Source organism: Macrotis lagotis, chromosome 7 (assembly GCF_037893015.1).
Source record: "Macrotis lagotis isolate mMagLag1 chromosome 7, bilby.v1.9.chrom.fasta, whole genome shotgun sequence".
In the NCBI taxonomy this organism is placed as follows: domain Eukaryota; kingdom Metazoa; phylum Chordata; class Mammalia; order Peramelemorphia; family Peramelidae; genus Macrotis; species Macrotis lagotis.
In genome coordinates this window covers 12,644,299-12,666,503 of record NC_133664.1, presented here as the reverse complement: position 1 = coordinate 12,666,503, position 22,205 = coordinate 12,644,299, and the positions used below count along the sequence as shown (strand labels likewise).

Below are 22,205 nucleotides of genomic sequence, written 5' to 3'. Positions count from 1 at the left end.
GGTTCAAGCACTAAATCTGTGGTCCTGTTAACAAATGAATGGAAAATTTCATTCAATTCAGCGTAAGTTTATCAAGTGGCTACTGGGAACTGGGCACTGAAATCCAACAGCCCCTACCTTCAAGGAGCTTAATAGAGAAGAGGGAAGTCTGGGCAGTGACTACTTGCTGTGAGTTTCCCAACCTGTCACCACTCAAAAGTCTTGACATGGAGACATTGGTCAATGATGAACAACTCTGAGGCTCATCTGAATCCTGCCAAGAAAGGGTAGTTTTGAGTTGACCATCTCCATTCAAGCTACTTTGAAGGATGTTTCATTCAGAGAAAGTTGGCCCATGTCGCTGTCTCAGGCAGCATCAATAGAGACACTCATCTCTTTGAGGGCCTGTCCCCTTTCCCTGGAACAGATCCTGTTCTGCCTCATCCTCTAGTCTATGGATCACTAAGGTCAGACAGAAGGTTCCAGTTGACAAGATCTCTCTTCATCGAATGCAAGTAAACTGGAAGATGTCAGAGGTCATCTAGCCCAAGCTTTCACTTTATAGAGAAACATAGTGAAGCCCCAAGAGTATAAGACCAAAAAGATTCTAATATGAATTCAATAATTCATTCTAGAAGTATAGTACCAACACCTTGTCTAACCCTTTCATTCATAGAGGAGGAAAATGGGGCCAAAGGTCTCAGAGACAGTAGGTATAACAGCCTGAATTGACACCCAGATTGCTGCTCATATATAGGATTTTCCCCACTTTACCTTCCTCATCCCAATCTGAATGGACAATCCAAAGGCACAGGAAGAATCAATAGATTGGTTGACAAGAAGTGATGTTCTTTATCCAAAAAGTACTTTTGGAAATGTGCGTGTGGGATGAGAGCAGATGATGGACTCTGAAGGAAAATGGTCACCCATGAAACCCACCTCCATCTGCAAGCTGTACAGAGGCCCTTTTTTGACAAAAAATAGACTTTTTGTAATCCAATCTGCAATTATTAATCACCTTCTAGGTGCCAGGGGATCCAAAGAAAAGTTAATGGCCAAATGAGAGACTGTCCCTTGATGTTAATTTGGTTACCAGGAAGGGACTCCCCAGGAATTGGGAGGATGGATGCTAGAACCAAGTTAATTAAAAAACATAGCTCTGGTGACCTAGTGACAATGAGAGGAGCCACTGGATCATGAGTGACCTCATCAGGTTATTTTAGGCTCTTGCCTCATCCTGATCATCTTGGATTAAAAAGAGGGAAGACTTCAAGGACAGATTCCCTTTCTGGCATCTTGTCCTGGGTTCAGGAGGTTCTGGATGAGAAGGCCTGGAGACTGAGCACAATTATGATCGGCTAGCAAGGACCTAATGAGGGGAGGGGAGGCAGGGCATTGTACACAAACCCCATGACTGACCAGGGGCAGCAAAGGCAGCCAATTATTTGGTGAATAGCTCATAAATGCCTATTTAGATGCATGCTACCCCCCCCCCCCATTAGAATGTAAGCTGCTTGAGGGCAGGAACTTAAATTCTGGCACAGTACATAAGGAAAACCTGAAGGATTCCCTGCTAGGTAGCAGAGTGGACAGAGGGCTAAGCTTGAGTCCTGAGTTTTAATGCTCCCACTTGCTTCCTAGCAGTCTGACCCTGGCCAAGTCCTTTTACTTCTCTCAGACTTACACATCTCTAAAGTTGAGATTATTATGGGCACCTGGTCCTCTGGGTCTTTGTGAGGATCAAATACTTAAGAAGCTTACAGATATGAGCTTTGTAATCTTTAAGGCATTTATTTAATCTTTAAATATTGATCATGATTGTTGTTTTGATTATGTGTTCAGGACATACCTACAGCATGCAGGAAAGATGAAGCTTTAAATCAAGGATTTGGTGGATCTGGGGCCTTTTATCAGAAAAAAAGACAGTGCAAAAGTCACATGTGAAAGAGAGAGAGTGAGCGCGAGAGAGGTGAGGGGGACTTGGGGAAGAAGGAAGGAAGTGAGGGAAGAAAGGAAGAAGAAAGAAGGAAGGAGGGAAGGGAAATGAGGGAGGAAGGAAGAATGAGAAAGAGAGAAACTCATTTTGAAGTGACCTTTACTTTATCCTAGGGTTATGGTATAGAAATGCTACGATAGGACCCCAGAGGATAAAGTCCTATGCCCACTCCCCTGATCTCCCCAGAGAAATGGCCCATCCATGGAATGGCCTTCTCCCCTTTCCAGTCTTTCAAAACTCAAGTCCAGCTGTCTAAGAAGAAGGGGGAAAGCAGGTGAAGTGTGGTTCAGATTCTTACTCCTTCTGTACACATGCTGAGAGCTCCCCGCTCCCCACTCATGCCCTCACCAGTTTTGGCACCTCTCCATTTCTGTCTTGGGCAGAAGCTGCCCAGCTGAAGGGCCAGGGAAGGGAGATCACAAAATAGGTTTCCTCCTTTACTCCCCTCCCTTTTTTGTGCAGACACAAAACAGAACCTCACAATCAAGGGTGATGGATTTGGAGATACCAAGGAGCTGAATCAGAATCTTGCTTCTGACTCTTGGAATCTGGATGACCACCAGCAAATCCTTGGCCTTTCTGGGCCTCATTTTCTCTTCGAAATAATGTGGTTGGGATGCTAAGTCCTGTAGCCCCTTTAGAACCTGAATATCAATTTTCCTCCTCCTCCTCCTCCACCTCATCATCATCATCATTTTGAAGTTGAATCTCCCTATTTCCCCAAAGGCTGAAAGTACAGCAGCCACAGCTCAGTCCCACTATTGATCACAACAGAAGCCTTTCTCTGCTCCTTTTTTCCAGCCTGAGCCCATTTGCTCCCCTCATTGGGCAGCCTGCTGGGCCTCTATTCCTGAGGGCCACCATATTGCTGTGAGGTTTAGTAGGCAACATGACTGACTTAACACTACTCTAAATCAGACCTTCTGTACTCAAATAATTCACTCACCTCAGTCTCTCTCAGATGGGTGCTGTCACACATTATAGCTGGAAGGCCAACGCACAGATAAATTTCATTTATTTTATAAGCACAACACTTCCTTGTGACAATGCATAGGCATCAAGGAAGTCATGAACCAAATGAAAGGCCCTGTAGACACCAACATTTATAGCAGCCCTTTATAGGGTAGCGAAGAATTTAGAAACAAGGAGATGCCCATCGACTTAGGAAAGGCTAAACAAACTGGGGCACATGAATGTATTACTGAATTATTAGAAACACTGAGAAGCCTGGGAAGACTTACATGAACTGATGTAAAATGAGATTAGAAGAGTCAGAAAACACTGTATACAATAGTTATAACCATATGGAAAAATGACTAAAACATAATTGAAGCTGAATGGTGTGAAAGTTTGAAATAATGACATGACCCCAAAGAAGAGAGATGTGAGAGACACTTGCCCTGGCTGGGTTGTGGGGAGTATCCCTAGGTGTACACTTAATGAAGCAGATGTTTTTTTTCAATGTGTTAAACAATTTTAATGATTTTTTTCTTTTCCTGTAAGAAAAAAAGACACTCCTTGTAATGAAGGATGACCCTGTTCAAGATATGAGGAAGGGATACAAGGGAAATAAAGGTGGTATAAAAACAAAAAAAAAATCAATGAAATCTATTATTTTATTTAAGAAGGAATAGAGTGCTATTTATCATCAGATTCTAAAAATGCTTGTCTAAACAATGAACTAAATCTCAATGGGGCTGAGTTGAGCAGTTCTAGCCATAGAGTCTCATCTTTCTTCAGTAAGTCCAAGGTGGATCTTTGAGGGGTACAAATGCTTCCATTTAAATGGTCATAGCACATTATAAGCAGACTGTCCTTAGTGGGACAGTCTATGGTCCCTAAAATTCCAGGTCAAAGAGTTCATTTTGTCTCCTAGAGACAATGCGGAGCAACTAAAGCTTATTGAAGAAGGAAGTGACATTTTGGACATTCAAATCATCACTGGGTAGTTGTGGACAGGATAGATTAGTGGTGAAAGACTGGAGGTAAGAAGGACACTTAAGGTTGAGAAAGAATGAGGGCCTGAATTACAGGGGTACCTGAGGGGAGGAGCCATTGCAGGTGCTCTGCAAACATGCACATCCTCATTTTATGTATCTCCTAGTCTTTTTCTCCCATTTGTACCTGATCTTGGAGCAGTGCTCCCCCGAAGGCCCAGATACAAGCAAAGACAAAGTAGATCTCATAGGCTTCCCTTGGACTTTCTGGAGGCACATTTTCAGGGGTCAGCAAACAATCCAAAAGAGTGCAAAGAGTCTAAAAGATAATTATTAAAAAGAAAGAATTGTCATGAGATGAGGATTTAAGCTTGTTATCATAGAAGGACTTTTAGGGAAAAGAGTTGCATGGTTGAGAAATATTAACATATGCTGGAGATCTCTGGAGGTCTCATTTCCAAACCAAAGGGCCATGGAGAGACCCCTGGGGGATGCTTTCATGTTGGCAAATCATTTCACATGCATGATCTCATTTGATTCTTTGAGACAAGTGTTATCATTATACCCATTTCACAAATCATAGTGAGATGGCACAGCGGATGGAATGCTGGTCAGGAAGTCGTGAGTTCAAATCCAGACTTATATACTTATTAGTTATATGACCTTGAATAAGTCATTTAACCTCAAGTTTCTCATCTAAAAACTGAAGTTAATAATAGCACTTACCTTCCAAGGTGGTCATGAAGATAAAATGTGATGATATTTGTATACTACTTCCCAAACTTTAAAACTAGCATATCCAGCCTAGCTATTATGTTAACCATAATATGCATAATAGAATGGAGTCAGCAATACTACTCACCAGCTGAGGGAACTTGGGCAAAGCACTTTTCTGGGCTATTTGATCGTGGCTTATCTTTTTTTCACACTAAATCTATAATTTCATTGGTAAAGAACTCTCCTGGTAAGGACTATGCCCCTTCTCTCCCTCCCCCACTTATTCCACCAATGCAGATTGGCTGTTGTTCAGTCATTCTATCCAGTTCAACTTTCTGTGAACTCATTTGAAGTTTTCTTGGCAAAGATACTGAAGTGATTTGACATCCTTCTCCAGCACGTTTTGCAGATGAGGAAACTGAGGCAGAGTTAAGTGACTTGTCCAGGGTCTCACTGCTTGGAAGTTTCTGATGTTAGATTTGAACTCAGAAAGAAGAGTCTTCCAAAGGCCAGACCAGTTGCTTTGTGTACTATGGTGCCACCTAGCTGTCCTTAATGGATCAATTTAGATTGTTCCATACACTTCAAAATCTGAAAGTTACTAAGGGCATCAAGATGGTAAATGATTTGCTTCGATCATGATAGAAATGCAGCTTTATGGCTAAATAGCGATTTTATCTTATCTAATCCAATCTCTCATTTTGCAAATGAGGAAACTAAGTCTAAGAATCACATCCAGGTACTGAGTGACAGAAGTTCGGTGACATCAAGGCCATCAGGCCACATGCTCTTGTCACACTTACCATGAGCATCACACTATTGAATTGAGGTTTCTATCCCATCCAATTCTAGAGCCTGGGACCCTCCAGTGCATTCCAAAAATTCTCAGCATTCATATAGACTTCCTAAAAGCCATATCTGACAGTTTCATTAACTTCTTTGAACTATTGATTACTGCGAGTAGAATTTTATGAGAAACATTAGTATCTAGGTAGAAAGAAGCTTAGATGTCAATTAGTCCAAATTCTTCATTTTAAGGAAGAGAAAAATGAGACTCAGAGACAGGCTGGCCTAAGGTGATACACTTAGTAAATACAGGAGACTCCATATGAACCCATCTCCTGTTCCATTTGCAACACTATTGATTAGATAAATTATTGGGTCATTGAGTCTAAAAGGGTTTCCAAAATACATCTAAGGTCACATATTAAGAGTTGGAAGGGACTTTGTCCTTAGAGATCATATAGCCCAGAGGTGTCACAAACACAGCCTACCTCTATAACACTCCTATGGCCTGAATCTAATGAAAATGTAATTGGGAAATAATTATCAAAATAAATAAAAATACAATAAAACAATCTTTGCATTTTTAAATCTATTTCATTTATTTTGTTAAATATTTCCCAATAGTGTAAACATTTTAAACAATCATTTTTAAAATTTTGAGTTCCGAATTCCCTTTCTCCTTCTGAACAAGTACCCTTCTTGAGAAGGCAAGTAATCTGGTATCAATTATTCATGTGATCATGCAAAAATATTTCCACATTAGTTGCATTGCAAAGGAAAACATAGACAAAAAATAAAACCAGAAGAATAAAAAGGAAAGCTTCAGTCCATATTCAGATTTCACCAGTTCTTTCTCTGGTAGCATTTCTATATCATGGGTTCTTTGGAATTTTCTTGGATCATCATCTTGATGAGAGTAATTAAGTCTTTCACAGTTGATCATTTTTTCAAATACATTATTCTCCTAGTTCTACTCGCTTCAGTTTGAATCAGTTCATAGGAATCTTCCCAGGTTTTTCAGAATCCATCCCATTTGTCATTTCTTATAGCACAATAGTATTTCATCACCATCATATATCATAACCTGTTCAGTCATTCCCCAATTGCTGCACATACCTTTGATTTCAAATTCTTTGCTGCCATCAAAAGACCACTAGATTTTTTTGGTACATATTAAGTCTTTTCCCCCCTTTTCTTTGATCTCTTTGGAATACAGATCTACTGAGGTATTTCTGGGGTAAAGATTATGCAGTTTTATAACATTTTAGGTATAAATTGTTCTCCAGAATGGTTGAACTCGTTTATAACTTTACCAAGAGTACATAAATGTTCTAATTTTTCTATATTCCCTCCAACCTTTGTCATTTTGCTTTTCTATTGTGCTAGCCAACCTGATACACATGAGGCGACATTTTAATGTTAATGATGTACATACCTTATTTCAATGAAACATGATTCTATGTTAACCACTTTGCATTATAGTTTGAAATTTGGAACTATTAGACCTTCCTTCATATTTTTTTCCACTTATTCCCTTGACATTCTTGATGTTTTGTTTTTCCAGATGAATTTTCTTACTTTTTTTCCCCTAGCTCTAAGAAGAATTCTTGAAAGTTTGAATGATATGACACTGAAATAAATTAATTGAGATAGAATTGTCATTTTTATTATACTAGTTTGGCCAGCCCAGGTGCAATGAATAATCCTCCAGTTATTTAGATCTTTATTTGTGTAAGATGGCTTATAATTGTTTACATAAAATCCCTGGATTATTCTTGAAAGGTACACTCCCAACTAAGACATATTGTCTGCAGTTATTTTAAATGACTTTTCTACTTTTTTGGACTTTTAAAATGTTTATTTTTTAAAACTTATGGAATAAAACAAGAATTTCCATAGTATAATAAAAAGATGGTTGTACATGGAACTACAAATCTGTTATGTACAACTCATTCCCTTTAAATTATAATAAAGTTACTACATGAATTTCTTTTTTCCCCCCTTTCCTCCCTTACTTCCCACTCACAGGGTGCTACCATTAGACACAAATATGAAGGAATACCTAAGTATACCATGACATCATCTGCAAATAATGACAGCTTTGTTTCCTTATTGCCCATTTTTATTCCTTCAATTTCTTTTCCTTGCCTTATTACTATTGCTAGTATTTCTAGTACCACATTGAATAATAGTGATGATAATGGATATCTTTGGTTCACCTGTGGTCTTACTGGGAAGCTTTCAAGTTTATCCCCAACACAGAAAATGCTTATTCTTGGTTTTAAGAAAAACTTCAGATCAACCATGATAGACTTGATCATTTCTGCAGTACAATAATCAAAGACTTGTGATGGAGAATATGATCCATATCCAGAAAAGGAACCATGGTGTTTAAATGCAGACCAAAGATTACTATCTTCAATTTTTTTTGAAAAAAGTTATCTTATGAATTATGTTATTTTTCTCTTCCTAATTTTTCTTCAGTTTGGATGTGATCTTTCTTTCACAATATGATTATTATGGATCTATGTTTAGCATAGTTATAACTATAGAGTCTATAATACATTGCTTTCTGTCAGTGGGTGGGAAGAGGGAAGGGAGAGAGGGAGAAAAATGTAAAAAATGATTGTTGAAAACTATCATTATATGTAGTTGGAAAAAAAGATATCTAAAAATTAATTAGATCTTTAAAAAGATCTGTTTAATTAAAAATAAATCTGAGTATAAAAATGAAAAAATAGTGACTGACTAGAAAAAAAAAGAAAAGCTTCATTTGTTCTTATGTTTTTAGTGTTTTTAATTAGAATGGGAGTTATGTTTTATTAAAAGCTTTTTCTACATCTATTGCTATAAACCTATGATTTTAGAGGACTTTTTTTTTACAGATAAAGTCAAGTATACTAATAGTTTTCTGAACACTGAACTAGCCCTGCATTCCTTCATCATAGTGATTTTTTTTGCTATATTGCTGTAATTCTCCTTGCTAGTATTTTATTTAAATTTTTTTATCATATTCATTGGGGAAATTGGTCTATTCCTTTCTATAGTTTTGTTCCTTCATTTATTTGTTGGCTTGTTTGTTTATTTATTTTTGAAAGGCAATGGGCTTAAGTAAATTGCTCAAGTTCACATAGCTAGGTAATTATTAAGTGTCTGAGGTCACATTTGAACTCAGGTCCTCCTGACTCCAGGTTGGTGCTCTATCCACTGTGTCACCTAGCCACCCCCTTTCTATATTTTTTGCTTTCTCTTGTTTAAGTATCAAGACCATATTTGCATCATTAAAAGAAATTTGGCAGGAATTCATTTATTTTTTTCAAATAGTTTATATAGTATTGAGATTAATTGTTCCTTAAAAGTTTGGTAGAATTCACTTGTAAATCTATCTGGTCCAGGGGATTTTTTTTTCCTTTGGGAGTTCATTTATGACTTGTTCAATTTCTCTTTCTAAAATAAGATTATTTAAGTATTCTTCCTCTTCTATTAATCCAGGTAGTTTATATTTTTATAAATATTCATCCATTTCACTTAGATTGGCAGTTTCACTGGCATATAATTAGGCAAAATAACTCCTAAAATTGCTTTTAATTTCATTTTTCATTGGCGATGAGCTCACCCTTTTTATTTTTGATACTGGTAATTTCCTTTTCTTCTAAACAATCAAAGTAACACCAGTTCATCTACTTCATTGTTTCCCTCATAAACCAGCCCCTAATTTTAATGATTAGTTCAATAGTTTCTGAACTTTAAAATTTATTAATTTCCCTTTTATTTTCTGATTTCCATTTTGACTTTTAATTGGGGATTTAAAATTTGTTCTAGATTTTTTTAAATCACATGCCCAATTCATTGATCTATTCTTTGTCACTTTTATTAACATATTTGTTTATAGATATGAATTTTCTCCTCCATACTTCTTTGGCTGCAACCCCTAATTTTTTAAATTTTTGTCTCATTATTGTCATTCTCTTTAAGGAAATGATTGTTTCTATGATTTGTTCTTTAAGTCACGTTCTACAGGAGTATTTTAGTTTACAAATTATTTTTAATATATGCTTGCACAACTCTTTATTAAATGCAATTTTTATTGCATTATGATTCAAAATGCATTAAGTTTTCTTCATTTGTTGTGAGGATTTTATGCACTAAAACATGGTCAATTTTTTTTATGGTGCCATGAATAACTGAGAAAAATGGTATACTCCTTTCTACTCCTATTCAATTTCTTCCAGAGATCTATTGTATCTAATTTTTTTAAGATTCAATCCATCTCTTATTTCGTGATTAGATTTATCTGTTTCTGAGATGGGAAAGTTGAGTTCTCTTACAACTATTGTTTTACCATTCCCTCTCGTAATTCATTTAACTTTTCCTTGAAGAATTTCAATGTTATTATATTTGGTCTCAATATTTAGAATTAATATTACTTCATTATCTATGGTTTCTTTGAGCACAATGTACTTTCCCTGCTTACCTCTTTTAATTAGGTTCTGAGATTATAGGTGTTACCACTGTTTTTTTTTACTTCAGCTGAAGTATAACAAATTCTTCTCTCATCCCTTATTTTAACTCTGTATAGCCCTGTTTCAAGTGTGTTTTCTGTAAACAACATATTGTTGGATTCATTTTCCTCAATCCATTCTGCTGTTTTCATTTTTGGTTGAATTTATCCCATTCACAATTATAATTATCACCTCTACATCACCATTTCTCCCACTCTCTTCTATTTATCCTCTCTTACTTTTTATCTTGCCTCTCCTATTAAGTCTATTTTGCATCTGACCATAGTCCTTTCTTTTAGCTTCTTCCACTCATACTTTCCTGTTGGACAAGACAGATTCCTATTACCAATTGATTCACTATATGTATTTTCCCTCTTTGAACTAATTTATATGTGAGTGAGGTTGTTTCCTGCTCTCCCACCATTTTCTCCTCCACTGTAAAATCTCTTCTTTGTAAATCCTTTTTATGTAAGATAATTTTTTCTATTCTTCCTCTCCCTTTCCCTCAGATATTCCTCTTTCTTCTGTATACATTTTTTACATTATTTCACCATAATTGATTTGCTTATCTATTTTCTTTCTATGCAGAATCCTTCTAAATGCTCTAATAATGATAAAATCCCCCCAAGCTACATGTAACATTTTACTATATAGAAAAGTAAACAGTTTAACTTTGCATCTCTTATGATTTCTCTTTCATATATATATGTATATATATATATATATATATATGTATATATACCTTTTTATTCTTTCCTTGAGTTTTATATTGGACAGACAACTTTTCTATTCGGCACTGGTCTTTTTTTTAATCAGTGATGCTCTATCTATTGCACCACCTAACTGCCCCCAAGTCTGATTTTTAAGGAATTTTTTTTGACATTTTTGAGAGCTCTCTTATTAATCTATTATTTTTTTATAATTTTCTTTATTTGTTTTATTTTTTTACCTCATTTTCCTCTACCACTCATTTAATTTTGAAAGTCAATTTCTAACCCTTTCAGAAATTCATATTAGGTTTGTGTCCGACTCATCACTTTTCATGTAGTTATTTTGACTTCATTATCTTCTGAATATGTGTTTTGTTCTTCCTATCTCCAATTGTTTTTATGGTTAATTTCTTTTTGTTCTTTTTGTTTATTCATTTTTTTTCCACAGGATTTCTTTATTTGGAACTTTATGTTCAAATTGGTCTCTGTTTTCAGTGTTGTTTAGGGAGAAGCACTGTCTCAAACTTTAAACTTTTTTGCACTGTTGTCTTCAGAGTTAGTTCTGGGAGTATGGAAGTTTTTTTGTGTTTCCAAGGTAGTATGATATAGAATAAGGTGAGGTCACTGCTCTCCTGCCCTACACTCTGGTTCTTATCCAAGAAGGCCTTGGATCCCTTGGATGTGCAATCAATACTGTTCCTCAGGGTCCCTGATCCCTTGTGACCAAAAGTAATGTTAGGCCGTCTACTTTCTCCCTTGAGCTGTGACCTAGAAGGTGTAAACAGTAGATGTGTCCAGCAGCATCGGGTCCTTTGCACGGTGCTAGCACAATTCACAGTCCTGCTTGTTTCTTGCAATCTGACTAGTTGCCAAATGCCTTCATTGTCTCTGACAAAAGAGCTCCCAAAGCTGCTGCCATTCCTATCACCACCATCCACCAGCCCTACCACTGTTGCTTTGGCTCCACCCATAGTTCACAGATCTCTTGTTCTGAATTCCTACATTGTCTAGGTCTTATCTGATCTTTTGTTGGTTTTGATAGTCCAAAATTCAATTTGAGGCATTATTTTAAAGTTGTTTGTAGAGGACAATTGTGAGAGTGACTGAATGCTCCACTCCCCCATGCTAGCTCTGCCTGCACACATTTAATATGTGGTTTTCTAAATCACTATAAGCCTGCAGAGATCCTTAACTACAACCTTATTTGAGATTATTACCACTGATCTAACCCAATTTCCTCATTATGAAAAAGGGATACAATGGACTAGAAAGAATGTGAGACATGCAGTTGGTAAAGTCTTGGTTTCAAAATTCAACTCTCCAACTTTTCATCTATACAATCCCGAGGAAGCCACCCAGCTTTGAGTCTCGGTTTCCCCATCTCTGAAATGTTAAGAATAATACCTGTAGTACCTCACAGGACTATTGTAAGGAGTACATTTTATAGTCTTTGTTTATACAATGTTAAATATTGCTATTAACATTATTATAATAAATTATATGCTTGGGAAACAAGACTGGGAGGGAAGTCCAAAGGGAAGCATATGTTTATTAGAGCCATTCTCTTTTCTACTAACTCTTTTTTTAATATTAATAATAGCTATAATTTCCATAGCGCTTTGCAGTTTGCAAAGCTCTCTACATTTGTTAATTCATTTAATTTCTTCACAACTGTCCTCAGGGAAGGCACCAGACTCAGAAGTGGGGGGATGCTGGAAGCTCAATAAGACTCCCAGGAGCTCTGAAGGCACTAGCTTGCTTCTAAATACAGAGGAATAAAAAGTCACAATTGTCTGCTTTTCCCACTGACCTATTTTCACACATTCTTGAATGAAGAAGTTAACACCAGAAAGAATCACATAAGATACCAAGTCAACCTGAGAAGGAATGGCATTTTGCTTTTAACAAGTATGAAACCAGAGGAAAACTAATTATATCAGCCCCATAATTAATGCATTATGAATAAATTCAGACCTGCATTCAACACTAAATTATATCTTGGATAATAACTGCTGAAGGCTGCTGTTATTTAATTGGTGTGTCAAGTGACCCAAAACTCTGAGTTGAGGCTAGGTGTTTTGGTTGTGTCGTTTTGGCTTGTATGAAATAATTTTCAATTGAACTTCATTGTCATTCAGCCAATCTCACTTACTGAATGGTAACAATGGAATCATGTCACGTTGAATAAATCGTGTGATGTCTAAGTGAACAGTGATACTTTTCTCTTGCTCATTGTATGATGACTGAAATTTTACTGTTTGAGCTTCATTCCTTTAGCTTCAAACATTTATTTTCTTTATACCCTCCTCCTCTCTTTCCTACTACTCTTTCCTACTCTTTCCTACTCATGCCTTCCTTCAGATTTCCAGCTATCTTTCTACTTTTATATCTTGTATGTCCATTTTATTCATGTTGTTCCCCATTAGAATATGAACTTGAAGACTGGGACTGTATTTTGCCTTTCATTGTATTCCCAGTATTTAGCATAGTGTTAGACACATAGTGAATGTTTAATGAATGTCTGTTGACTTACAGAACTTTCCTTAATGCAATGCAAATCCTCCTAGATAATATACAAACCCTGCGATATTTGTAGCTCAATGTGAGGTTTTGTCTTTTAAAGTCTTTTACAATTTAGAACCAGAAATGAGATGTTTGAGAGCCTCTTTTAATCAAGTAGTCGAAGCTCCCAGGAAGAGTGGATCTTGTTTGGTATCACCTGAGTAATAAATGTGTACTGTCTAGGATCTGAATTCAGATGCCTCACCTGTGTGTGTGTGTAGCACCATCTCCCTGATGTCCCTCTGCTTGTGGGGTTCAGTGAGTCAGAGGGCAATTTGGTACTTATGTATCAATCACCATTTACACAGGAGGAAATTGGGTAATCTTTAGAAAGCTCCCTTATTTTCCAGAGATGCATAAGCTACAAAATAAGCTACAAAACCAGGGCATTGGCCTAGATCATCTTTATGGTATTTCTTGACACTAAGATTTTGATTGTAATTTGAAGGTAAATAGCTATGACTGGGACCAAACTGAGGATCACTAGGGGGAGGTCAACAGACAAGAGTAGAAAGGATGCTACCTTTCAAAGTCAGAAAACTGGGTTCTAAACCAGTTCTGTGACTCTGGGCAGGTCACCTAAAATTTCTCTACTTCAGTTTCCTCATATGTGAATTAAAGAGAATAATATTTAATAATGAACTTTACTCCCTACTTTCTGAACTTTGGACGTCAGCATCAATAACTTTCTTTCCCTGTAGATGCCTCCAGTCCTAAGACTTCCTCCTCTGAGCCATGAAACCTCCACCCCTCTGCTCTTGATTCTCTAGACATATATATAATATATATATAAAATATATAAAGATATTTTGTCCCTGAGCATCCCCCTCCCACTTTAATATATAATATTAATTCTAATTAATATAATTATGATAATATAACAATGAATATAATATAAACTCTCTTTCCTAGGTGTTGCTTTTCAGTCTTCGAATGGAAAGGTCTTGAGGTCAGGGGTTAGCTTTCACTGTTAAGTGCCTGCAAATAGTAAATCCTTAATGAACTGGCTGCATCCCTGTTTCAACAGGATATCATATGATTAATTGAGGTAATATACATTAAGCTTAAACATTCAATGATTATTCATCATCCTTTTCTCAGCAAAACAATTTTCATATATTTACTGCAAACTTCTTTAAAAGAGAATATTCTCTCTGAGTAGGAGGCTGAGAATAACACAGGGAAAGACTAGGAAAACCAATAGTGGAGAACCAGAGGAAGAGGGAGGTGGTTGGGACTAGAGGTAGAATTCTTTCCCATCATTACCAGGAAAAATCACAAACCTGAACCAGACTGTTCTCTGGAATCAAAGTGATGGTTTTAAAACTTGTCCTCAATTTCTCCAAGCATGGGGGAACATATTTATCAAAAAGGATTGTCAGATTGGTCTTTTCAGACTGATGGCTTCTCTTGTCAATCCAGCTAGCCACATACCTGGAAAAGAAAAGAGGAAGAAGATTTGACTGAAGGCTGGGGCTGCGAACCTGAGTTTTACAAAGCAGACAAATGTGGGTACACACATTCCAGAGACATGTGAGCAACTAGGCTCTGGCCTCTTCTTGAACTGTGAACTTTTTTCCCCCAAGTTGGGAGTCTTTGTGTGTTCTTGCACACACACATACACACACACACTCACTCTCTCTCTCTCTCTCTCTTTTTCTCTCTCTCTCACAAACACATACACATTTATAAGCATATACTGCTATACAGACATATGTAGAAAGATATTAAGATAATCAGTATCAGTCATAATTTACAAGACAATAAAAAGAGGGGTAGAAAAAGCAGTTCAGCCAAGATAATGAAGTTATTCATCATATCTGACAGAGTATTCAGTGCTCCTCATCCCTGATCTCCCAACTCTCACTAGAAGGGAGGTGACATTTTGTGATAACTCCCAGAATCTCAGTGTTGGCAAGAACCTCCGATGACCCTCACATGAATAACCACTCCTTGCACTGAATCCCCAACAAGTTCTCATCTTGTCTCTGCTTAAAAGCCTCTAAGAAGCAGGGTCTCACCAGCTCCCCAAGCAACTCCTGGTACTTTAGGGTGGCTTTCCTGATATCAAGTCCAAGTCTGCTTCTATGTTCACTGCTCCCATTCAGCCCTCTAGGGCCAAACAAAGAAGGGCTAATCCATTTTTCTTATGAAATCCCTTCAAAGACAGCTACCATGGCCCTTCCCCATCCCCACCTCATTTCATTGAATCCATCTTCCTATGATTTAAACTCAAAAGCTTCACCAGGCTAGTCACCCATCCTCTGGAGGCTCCCCACTTTATTAGCACCCTTTCTCAAGGATGGAGTCCACAGTTGATTTCCACATGGAGTTTCACCAGTAGAACACAGATGGATGACACGTCCTTATTCCTGGAAGTCAAGGTTTTCTTCAAACACCTGAAGCTTCCATCAGTTTTCTCAGCCATCATACCATGCTGGTGACTCATGGGGAGTTGGCAGTTCATGAAAACCCTCTGTTTTTTAAGAACAATTAGAATCTCACCATACTTCTCTCATTGTCTTTCCTATTATTTAGGAAGTTTTTAAAGTCTTTCTCATTTGAGGTTGTATAGGGTTCTGGATTAGAGCTGAGAGAGACCTCAGAGGGACCAGAAAGGACTCAGTCACACAGAGCAGGATTCACAATCAGATCCTTTGATACCATATATACCTCATCCATGGCACCTTCCCTTTCATTTCTCAAAATGGTCAAATTCTTTTCACAAAGTGCACCAAGTTTATGGCACTAATTTAGGATTTCTCTTAGAGCAATTATTTTGAGCTCTGAAATGTGGTTCATTAATAAATGATCCTCTGGTATACAACCCAGAATATGCTTCCACTAAGTGCAGAAAGACAAAGTTGTCTACTCATCATTCTCCATATAGAACACTTCATTTCCTGCCCAAGAGTCTTTGCCAGGCTGTACTCCTGCCTTCCTCAGCCACATAGGGCTTTTTCTAGGAGTTCCCCCTCCCCCATTTGTATTTTGTAGACCCTTGAATCCCACCAATCAGCAAGCTCTGGTGATAGTGAAACAGTCCCTACTTTCAAAGGCCTTCCATTCTACCCAGGGAGACATAATATATCTTTTTAGTAGAATGTAAGCATGTGGGCAAGGCCTGCTTCATTTCTCTCTTTATATCATTTGGGTCTGCCAAGGACCTAGAGCACAGTAGGCATCTAATAAATGCTGGATTTTGCTTCACTTTAAAATGATGGTTCAAATGGATTGAATTAAAAGCAAAAAACAAAAGCTTAAGAAAGTCTAAGGGTGAGGACAAAGGTTAGATGGGAGGTGAGATGCAGCATCTTCTTTCTTTGGTTGGCCACAGGGGCAGAAACAGGCTAAGTCAGGTCACAGAAGCTGCTTTGGGAGGAATCATCCCCATCCACATAAAGAGATATCCCCCACTCTGCTCCGTCCCTCTTGGGGTTGGAGGGGCCAGTTGGGACTACCCTCTGTTTTGTCACTCTTTGCTAGAGTGCTGGGCACCAGTGCCAGGCCCCATTCAGCTACAGGGAGGGCTGCCAGGTCCGGGGGGGGTCATCCAGTCCTAAGCTTTTGCCATGATGAGGCTGTGAGCACAGCAGCCTGCCCATGGTTGAGCCTTCATCCCTCTTGGACTTGGGGTATTTACAAAAAAGACCCCATTGAAATGCACTGTTCTTCCTCTTACAGACAAAAGGAACCCAGATGTTCACTCTGGAAATCCCAGGCTGCATCCTCCCCATCACTGAGGCTGGCAGGTCTGGGTCACTCTGCTGCAGAGAAACACAGCCCCCTGCGCTTGGTCTATAATCCCAGGGGATGCAGCCCTGGGGTCACCCCCACTGAGCTCGTGGGCTCCTTTGCATCTCAAGCTTCCCCATCACAGCAGGCAGCAAATTCTCTGTCAATCATGGTGATCCACACACAGAAGATGGAATCAGGGGGAATTGTGAACCAAAGAACAGGGTAGTTAACTGCCAATTTGTGTGTTCTAATGGAGAAAATGGAGGACCCCCATCCTCAGCTGGAAGAGACAGAAGAGAAGGGTCATGGGGCCCAGCAGGAGGTGGCAGCGATATAAGCCAAGAGGAAGTCCCCAAAGATTCTCAAAAGAAGAAAGATAGCATGCTGGGGTGAGGGGGGAGTTCTCAAGCCTTATGCATCAATAGGCTCTGGGGGGAACTAAGTTTCCAAGTTCACTCTGCTCATTTCTGTTCTTGGATCTCGTCTGGTCAGTCCCTTCCGAGGCTTCGCTGCTGCCATTTTCTCTTTGCACATGTTTTCTTGGGTGTCTTTGCCCCAGTTGATCTTCCCAGTATGGCTCCCATCTCCTCTAGCATTTGCAGAGGAACAGGAGCATAGATGTAAAAGGGGCCTTAGAGGCCACTGAATACAACCTCCTCATTTTACAGACTGGGAAACTTGGCCAGAGAGGCTAAACCTACCCAGGGCCACAGTCAGTATGGATCAGAAGCAGAGAAGTCATCTGAGAGTTCCGGGCTTGGGGGTCGGCTCTTTAGCTACTATTCCACTCGTACATATATCCATGGTCTTCCCATGAGGGCATGGCCCTAGATAACCTGTCTTGGCCTTCTCCAATGTCTACATGTGCTACCTCCTCTTGTCCAAAATCCTGGATTCTCCAGACTATTTATCCTGCTCCTGCCTGTTCTAAGGCAAGACTCAAAGGATGTCTCCTCATCATCCACATCAAAGTTGAGGCAACTTTGTCTTATGCCCTAGGCTTCCCAGTTAGCAAGGTTACTCCACTAGTCAGTCAATAAACAGAAAGCTTAGGACTGTTTGCCAAGTACTGAGATGATGGAGATAAATCACTTTAGAGAGAGACCGTCACTCCTAACTGGGCAGTGCCATGGTCCTTAGGCCACCAAGGTCCAGTGGACAGTCAGCACACTTAGCCAGAAGGTTACCAGCTAGTACCCCCTCAGGCCCCAACTCTTCATACAAGCTGACAAAGCTTTCCCCCTCACATCTGAAGAAGGAATACTCACGGATTCCAGCCCAAGTCTTGTGGGTTCACATACAGAATGCCAGCTCTGGACACTGTTGCAGGTGTTGCCGTCCTTAAGTGGTTGATCTCAAATAGGAGTCTCATGTGAGGGGTGAGGGCCACTCGCTCATTACTGGCCAGCGTCAGGACCTGCATGGGCAAAGGCAGGGAGTAGATTGGCATTCAGATATGAGAAGTTGGAGACAGAATGGGGCAATGTCTGACCAGGGGAGCCCCAGTGAGGACAAGTCGACTAGATGCCCAATAGAGCATCAGGGCTGGGCTTGAACCAACTGAAATGACCAATCCCTGGGATTTCATCAATGGGAAAGTTCCTTCACTGAGGCAGACTGGCAACTCATTTGTACCCTAAAGTCTCAGGAGAGTCTATCCTTTAGAGGAGCAGCATCCGATGACTGCGGTTGTAGAGTCAGTAGGTATTTAAGTCAGGATCTTAACCTTCCTGACCCTAAGGCCCTCAGTCCTCCACAACATGCTACCTCTCTACCAATACATTTACTCAGTGTCATCTGGAAAGTCAATTATTTTCCCAGTTGTTAATCTGTTATTTCCCCTGGAACAGTGCCCCCATTTTACAGATGAGGAAACTGAGATCCAGAAGGGAAGAGACTTACCTAGATCATATCTAGTGAGGGTGGAGGAAGGACTTGAACTCAGATCCTCTGAGTCCAATTCCAGAGCTCTGGCCATGACTAGACATTGACTTGGTATTTGTATTTTCTGAGCAGAGAAGGGAAGCTCCTTGAGGACAGAAAGGCTTTTTTTTTCAATGTTGAGAAAAAGGCAGGAAGGACGTGATTAATGTTTGTTTCTTGGAACTGAAATGATTCAGATGGGGCCATGTTTCCCCTCCTGTCAATGCTTCCAAGACAACTGTTTTCACTGCAGCAGATTCCCTTAGCTGGGGAATCAATGGCCACCTCAGCAAAGGAGTTTTAGGGGCTGCTAAGGCTAGAAAACCATGGCCTGGTGGCTGACAGCAGCCCTTCTTCCTCCATTTTCACACCCCTCAGGCCCCAAAGTATTTAGATTGGTCCTCAGAGGCCTTACTCCACTGCCATGTTCAATTCAACTCTATTAAGCTGTGACAGTTTTGGTGCTGGGTACAGAATGACAAAAGTGCCAAGTGTCTATCCCTGAGGACCTTTCATTTTATTAGGGGAAGACACCGTGGCAGGGGAAAGTCCATAAATAGATTTTGGAGGGCACCAGGCTAACTAAATCTCATTCAATAAATTAGCGAGAGCCAAGGAAGACTTGTAAGGGTAGGAGATAGTCTATTTGGGGGAAAGTTTTTCAGTTGAGGAAACAATGAATTAGAGAAGGGACAGACTAGAGGTTTAAAAACAAGGTGAATAAGAGTCCAAGAGTCTGGGAAAAAGGTAGAGAGAGCCTCAAATATTGAGGAACTAAAAGGAAAGATCCTTGGCAGAAAGAGAGTCCAAAGGATAAGATGAGTGATTGGATGTGGGGGGAAAAAAAGATCAAAGGGCATTGTGGTTTGAAGCTTCCATAGGGATGGAGGTGATGATAGCTACTATTCATATGATGATGTTTGTTCTTTATTTTAGAAGAAGACCCTGACCATCAGGGAGGTGATGCCATGAGAAGCAAATGAATTGGATTTGAGTGAAGGGGTGCTGTCCTAAGTCACCAGCCTTACTTTCCTCTTTCAAATTCATCTGGGTCCAGTGGCCAGATATGAATCAAGATGAGTAGAGATGGCCTTGGGTGTGAGGCAGTCAGGGTTAAGTGACTTGTCCAAGGTCAGATTTGAGCAGATTTGAACTTAGGTCTTCTTGACTCTAGGCTTGGTGCTCTATCCACTGCACCACCTAGTTACCCTTAGTATTCATATAATGCTTCAGGATACCTTATGGATTTTGTTTCAGGGCCCAGCTAGGTGGCACAGTGCTAGAGCACTGGCCCTGGAATCAGGAGGACCTGAGTTCAATTCCATCCTCAGATACTTACTAGCTTGTGTGTGACCTTGGGCAAGTCACTACCCTGATTGCCTGATTGCAAGACCATCTCCAGGCATCCTTACCAATATCTGGTCACTGGATCCAGATAACTCTGGAGGAGAAAGTAAGGTTGGTGACTTAGCAGAGTATAACCCCCCCCCCCAACTCTAGTCTAATTCACGTGCTTGTCATGGCAAACCTCTCTGATGTCATGGCCTTCTCCAAGAACGAAGGACAAATAACAGGAACAGATTGTATCTCATCTGGACATCCCAGTCCTGGGAGGCAGATGTTATGATCATTCTCACTTTTCAGAGAAGGAAACTGAAGCTAAGGAATTTGTTAGGTAGTCAAAGAGCAAGGTCTGACTCCAAGACTCCATCCACTCTACCAAGTAGTGACTAGTTAGATGATGTTTAGGTGATATGAGAATTAGCATTTGAGTATAGTCATACAAACCAGTTAATAACTGGGTTCCTCCATTTTTATGGGGACACAAAGGAGCTTCCTTCATTCTCCTCACGAAAAAACTTTATTTTTCAATATGAGACCTATAGGCCAGAGATGGAGCTATAACAATGTTCACCTTTTGATGGTGACTAGGTGTAAGAGTGGTACCTTGTCAGAGAGAGACATAGGGAATGAGGAAAGAAAGGACACTCTGGGTCATCTAGAAGATTCCACTCAATTGTGGCTGCCAATGGGAACATGTGCCATGCTGTTGTAGATAGGGCTGAACAGGGAAGCAAAGGAAGTAGTGGGGAGGGCCAGGATCAGGGAGGGGGTGGATAGGAGAGGAAGGATACAGACCAATTAGATCACCATCAAGGATAGCATAGGCTCAGGAGGAAATGCCACTAGAAATATGATGTCAGCTCTCTTCACATTACCCACCCTGGGCCGAAGACCAATGTGCCTTGTTCTAGTTATGGTTTTATAATAGCATATGTGGGCTTTTGTTAAGAGAGAGAGGTGTGTGTGTGTGTGTGTTGGGAGCAGGGAACAAGGGACTGGGACATCAATAGTATGAAACAGCAAAAAGCAGCAATGGGCATTTTTAAAATGATGGAGGTGAGTTTGTAACTTCCATCCAAATTAATAAGCACTATATGGATGCCTAAAGAGGTACAACCCAAGCACAAATATGGATGAAGAAGAAGTGGCCCCAAAGGACCATGAGCCAAAACGGTACTCTGGCAAGAGCCCAGGCTCAAAGAAAGAGGAAAAGTATTTTTTTTTTTAGATTTTTGCAAGGCAATGGGGTTAAGTGACTTGCCCAAAGCCACACAGCTAGGTAATTATTAAGTGTCTGAGGCCAGATTTGAACCCAGGTACTCCTGACTCCAGGGCCAGCAATCTATCCACTGCACCACCTAGCCTCCCAGGAAAAGTATTTCTTGAATACAGAGGAGATTCAAGCAAAACCAAAAATTCCACCAGGAAGGGAGGGCACCTCACCTTGTTATCATCCATCACTGTATTGAGTGACTCAATCCACATTGGATCAATGTCTCCATCTAGAACTATCCATTTGGGTCCATGATGCAGAAGGTTGGCTTGTTCTCTCAGGAGTGATGAAAAGAGTCCTACACCAACAAAGAATGTTTAAAATTCAAGCCGATTTCTGAATTCATCTGTGGCTTTGAAATAGTACAAAATAACAAAGACCCAGATTGATCTCAAAGAACAGATATGAAGAGGTACCTCTGTTGTTGGCAGAAGTGGGGTTCTAGGGATGTGGAATCCTACATATGATGTCAACCTTTTTCTTCCCGGGTATCTTCACTGATTTCCCCCCATCCTCGGCCCCCTCTGCCTTTTCATCTCCCCCTCCTGGCTTCCCCCTACTTTTCTCCTAGTGCCAGATAAAATCTCATTCTGCAGAGTTCTCTTCAAGTCTTCTTTAACCCATGAGGCTTCTAAGATTACCTCCAAGTTATGCTCTCCATATCTTGTTCGTAGGTAGCAGTTTGGAGGTTGTCTTCCCTATCAGACTGCAGGGTCCTTGAGGACAGAGATGGTTTTC

At 39.7% G+C, this 22,205-nt stretch overlaps 1 protein-coding gene across 1 annotated transcript in view; it reads right to left on the bottom strand.

The window, feature by feature from the left end:
• Positions 1–22,205, bottom strand: part of DNAH11 (dynein axonemal heavy chain 11) — a 309,681-nt gene that overhangs the window by 140,150 nt on the left and 147,326 nt on the right. Inside the window, exons 41-44 of the mRNA XM_074195450.1 lie at positions 21,638–21,765; positions 18,196–18,344; positions 14,473–14,623; positions 4,100–4,231 (exon numbers count right to left, since the gene is read on the bottom strand). Of these exons, the coding sequence (XP_074051551.1) occupies positions 4,100–4,231; positions 14,473–14,623; positions 18,196–18,344; positions 21,638–21,765 (560 nt within the window). The remainder of the gene's footprint in view (positions 1–4,099; positions 4,232–14,472; positions 14,624–18,195; positions 18,345–21,637; positions 21,766–22,205) is intronic.